The 4,288-nt window shown below is 40.1% G+C and overlaps 1 protein-coding gene across 1 annotated transcript; it reads right to left on the bottom strand.

The window, feature by feature from the left end:
- Positions 1,286-3,130, bottom strand: LOC109235987. Its single transcript, XM_019402227.1, has 4 exons — positions 3,048-3,130; positions 2,000-2,200; positions 1,521-1,871; positions 1,286-1,466 (listed from the first exon to the last, which is right to left on the bottom strand). The coding sequence occupies exons 1-4, from the start codon at positions 3,128-3,130 to the stop codon at positions 1,286-1,288; spliced, it is 816 nt and encodes a 271-aa protein (XP_019257772.1).

Below are 4,288 nucleotides of genomic sequence, written 5' to 3'. Positions count from 1 at the left end.
TTCAAATTCAAACAGATTGGTTGTGCTTGTTTTTAGGCCTGTCATGTGCAAGACACATTGTATAACTGCCCCTAACTGCCCCTTTGTAAAACTGCCATAGGCAGTCCCCTTTTATGTGTGTATCTCGTTTGGAATTAAGGCAAGTAACATATATGAGCCTTTCCAAACTGAGTTTTTTTGTATTCTGCGAGAATAATAAAGGTTGGGTGATTTTACCCGTAATTCTGTGTGTTGCTACGTTTGGCTAAATCTGAATAATTTTAAGTGTTAGGCTGTGTGCGAAAAAAGTAAGGCTGAGTGGCTGAAAGTTTGGCTATTGTCGTGCAGTGTCAATTGTGTTAGAATTGGCCTTGTAACACCTGCCATAACAATGCAAAACAATCTATGCTAGCTATAAGAAATTGAATGAGTTTTTTCCTAAGCTCGGGGGTTAACCCCATGCCCAGGTATACCTTCCGATCGGGTAGATGTTCAATCAATGTGACTTGTTCCAGTTCTTCGACCGTTGATTTTGTAGTATCAGAATCACCGGGGACTATAAAATATCTGGGAACCCTGTTCATCCGATTGGATAGTGGCTGGTGTCGATAATTACTATTTAGCTTCCTTCTTTGTATCCGAACTCGGTACCTTTGATGTCTCCAGTGTTGATATCGGAATCACTTTTTCGACTACAAACATTTCCTTTGCGGCCGGTTGCTCCCTGTAGATCATTTTAATCCCTCTTGGCGTCGGGAACTTTAATAATTGGTGAAGAGTCAACTGCCCTCATGTTGTGGATCCATGGCCTCCGAACATGGCGTTATACCTCATATCCCCCTCAATCACATAAAACTTGGTTTCCTGGATGGTCCCGATGGCATTTACTGGTAATGTTATTTCTCCTTAGTAGTTTCACATGCCATGTTGAATCTAGTTAGCACTCGGGCTGCTGGCACGATTTGGTCTTGTAGGCTGAGTTGTTATACGACCCTTGATCGAATGATGTTGGCCGAGCTACCTGGATCAATTAACACACGTTTAACTCGAGATTTATTCATGAGTACAGATATTACCAGTGCATCGCTGTGGGGTTGCATGATTCCGTCTGTGTCTTCATCGCTGAAAGATAAAGTCCCTTCTGGTATGTAATCTCGAGACCGTTTTTCCCTCGTAATGGATACTTTGGTGCGCTTTAACATTGGACCTTGAGGAACATCGAGCCGATGATCATTTGAATGACGTTCTGAGGTTCTTCTTGCGCAATTTGTTTATTAGAGTCCCTATTTATGAGATGATTCATGGCTCAGTCACTCAGGAATTCTCGAAGATGCCAGTTGTTAAATAACCGGGCTACCTCCTCCCTCAACTGTCGACAATCCTCTGTTCTGTGGCCATGAGTGCCATGATATTTGCATATCTGGTTTGGATCCCTTTGGGCTAGGTCGAACTGTATAGGTCGAGGCCATTTGGTATCTTTGATGCGTCTGATATCCGATATGATGGCAGCAACATCAACGTTAAAGTTATATTCTTATAACCTCGGTGCTTCTTTAGGTCCGATAGGCTTGTCGAAACCGTTCTTGCTCATGAGTCCCCGACTGCTCTTGCCTCGATCACTTCTCCTTTCATTTTGCATAGAACCCCGTCCGTACCCACTGCTTCTTCGATCCTCATTGTACGGCTGATACAGATCCCTGTTCGACATTGGTTCACGATCGATATCTCTCTTGACTCTGTCGATGGGTCTAACAGGGTAAACGGACCCGGAAGGAGCCCCTAGTTGATCATCTTCGACTCTAATCTTTGATTGACATTGGTTATGCACATCAGCCCAAGTGATAGCCGGATGTTCTTTCAGATTCTGCTTCAACTGCTGTGAAGCCACCAAACTTCGAACATTGTGTCCTTAGGTAAAAGCTTGAACTGCCCAATCATCAGCGACCGGTGGCAGGTCCATCTGTTCCATTTGAAACCAAGATACGAACTCTCTGAGCATTTCATTATCCTTTTTTCTTACTTTGATGAGGTCGACTTCCTATTTTCGACCTTGATAGCCCCAGCATGTGCTTTCACAAAAGAGTCTGCAAGCATAGCAAATGAGTCAATAGAATTAGCGAGTAAATTGTGATACCATATCATAGCTTCCTTTGATAGGTATTCTCCGAATTTCTTCAACAACACATGTGAACACGTGAATTTTGTCCTATGTGAAATACTCCTACAAATTAAAGAAATAGTTTTTTTCCAATTGTTTGCAATTTTTATAGGATTTTTGTTAATTGTTTGCATTTCTTTGCATGTTTACTTTTATTAAAATCATGAAAAATACCAAAAAATACCATACATTGCATTTAGATTTTTGTTCACATTTTAGGATTAATTAATTAATTAGTTGCTTTATTAAAAAGAAAAATCACAAAATGACTCATTTTTACATTCTTAGCTTTAAATTTTGGATTATTAAGTTTTCTCTTTTAATTTAGGATCAAATAATTTTTATAAATATTACGGTTAGATAATTAGCTTAATTTTACAATTTGAATTAATTTAGGAATTTAATTTAGTTTTTTTCAAAAAAAATTAATTAAAGAAAGAAAAGAAAACAAAAAGAGGAAAGGAAATTGGAAAAGGCTGATTTTAAATTGAATTGGGCCACACAATTTAGAAGCCCAAATTTTCCCCCAACCCAGCCCAAACCGGGTCGACTCGACCCGACCCAACACCCAAACCCTTATTCTTCTTAATTAACCTAATATAACAAGACCTATAAGAGACCTAGGGAGGGGGGCGCCGCAAGAAAAAAAAAAAAAAAGAATCGGATCCCCAACTTTTTGATCGTCTTCTCCATTTTTCAACAACAACAGACCTTAGGAAATCTATACACATAGGGAGGACCCGAAACCGGCTAACCTAACAAAGAAGAGCACCGCAATACACAAGCCCCCCAACCCCCCCTGAACCTTATCGTCTTCTTCATGAAGACTTAAGGGAAGCAGCCATTTTCAAACATAAAAACACACCCTAATCATCTCCTTCTTCAAGCTAACACACAAAAGAGAAGGAACCATCTCCCCTTCAACCCAAAGCCATCACACACGCGAACCCCATATCCAGCCGACCCTACACCACCTTCCTCCACGTCTGCCATCTCCAGCGAGCTCTATCGACGCACACAAAAGGAAAACGGGGACGGGAACGAAGCGGGAACAGAGGGGAAAGGAACGGGTTTGTAACACCTTAAACTCCGCGCAAAAATGACTGAAGACCACCCCCTAAACAGTCCAAAACATTCAAATACAATCAATGTTAAGTGAGGTCTCCGTTCAAACTTCGGCGAGGTTTTTCCGGCGAGGTTTCTATCTCAGACTACAGCTATTGCCATTTTTGTTTTCTCCCAGTTCGCTGCGTGAGTTTAGTAGGTTTGAGTCTCTTAAGGAGCTCGTTTGTTAAATCTGTCCAAAGCTCCGTTCGTTTGTTGCTCGTTCCGAGGTTGGAGATTTCCGGCGAGGCTTTCCGTTTGAGGACGAGTCGCCGGTTCTGTTCGAATTTTCTTTTCCGGTGTGGTTGTGGCTATTGAAGTTACGGGAGGCCTTGATATACCATTTCACCCAAGGAGATATGTCAGTAACTTGGATTCTGTTTTCTTACTTTGCCAGGAAATTTGGCTATATAATAAAAGTGTGTTAAAATATCAGTCAATCTCTTGCTTGGTAGCCAATTAAAGAATGCAATGCATGGTTCCATCTTTCTCCTTGTGTTGGTAGCTTACTATTAATTAAGTTATTTTTTTTATATCAGTGTGAATGGAATGTGACCATATATCTATTTGTCTGTAGACCATGCAAATGAACCATTTTTCGTAGACTATTTTTAGTTTGTTCCCATTTATTTGAGAAAATGATGCCTCAGATTCGTTTGGCTAGTAATCACTTCTTTGGATTAAAGTTATTTCTCTCTTTAAATGATTCATTGTCTTCTCAATATATAGACGTGAAAATCGTCTTTGAGGGTTGCGCGTGTAATCTTCAATCATGCCAAGAAATGATTTACTAAATTATTATAGTTACAGGTACGGTTCCCGTGACGTAGTTATGATTTGTAATTTCTAAAGTCCGGGTGTGCATTTCATGTGACCCGACTTCAATTTCCAACAAGGTTAAATAGAACGTGTCGTGAACCACGGGTGCATTCATGTAGCATGGCTTACAATGTGTTTTAAATAACCTTGAATTTTTTCCGAAATATTAAAAGCGGCTAAAAAGTTAAAAATACACAATATGTTTAAAACGTGTAAAAAAATCAGATA

The sequence above is a fragment of the Nicotiana attenuata genome, chromosome 12, assembly GCF_001879085.1.
Source record: "Nicotiana attenuata strain UT chromosome 12, NIATTr2, whole genome shotgun sequence".
NCBI classification, from domain to species: domain Eukaryota; kingdom Viridiplantae; phylum Streptophyta; class Magnoliopsida; order Solanales; family Solanaceae; genus Nicotiana; species Nicotiana attenuata.
The sequence above is the reverse complement of the archived record's forward strand: the minus strand, read 5'-3'. Positions and strand labels throughout refer to the sequence as shown.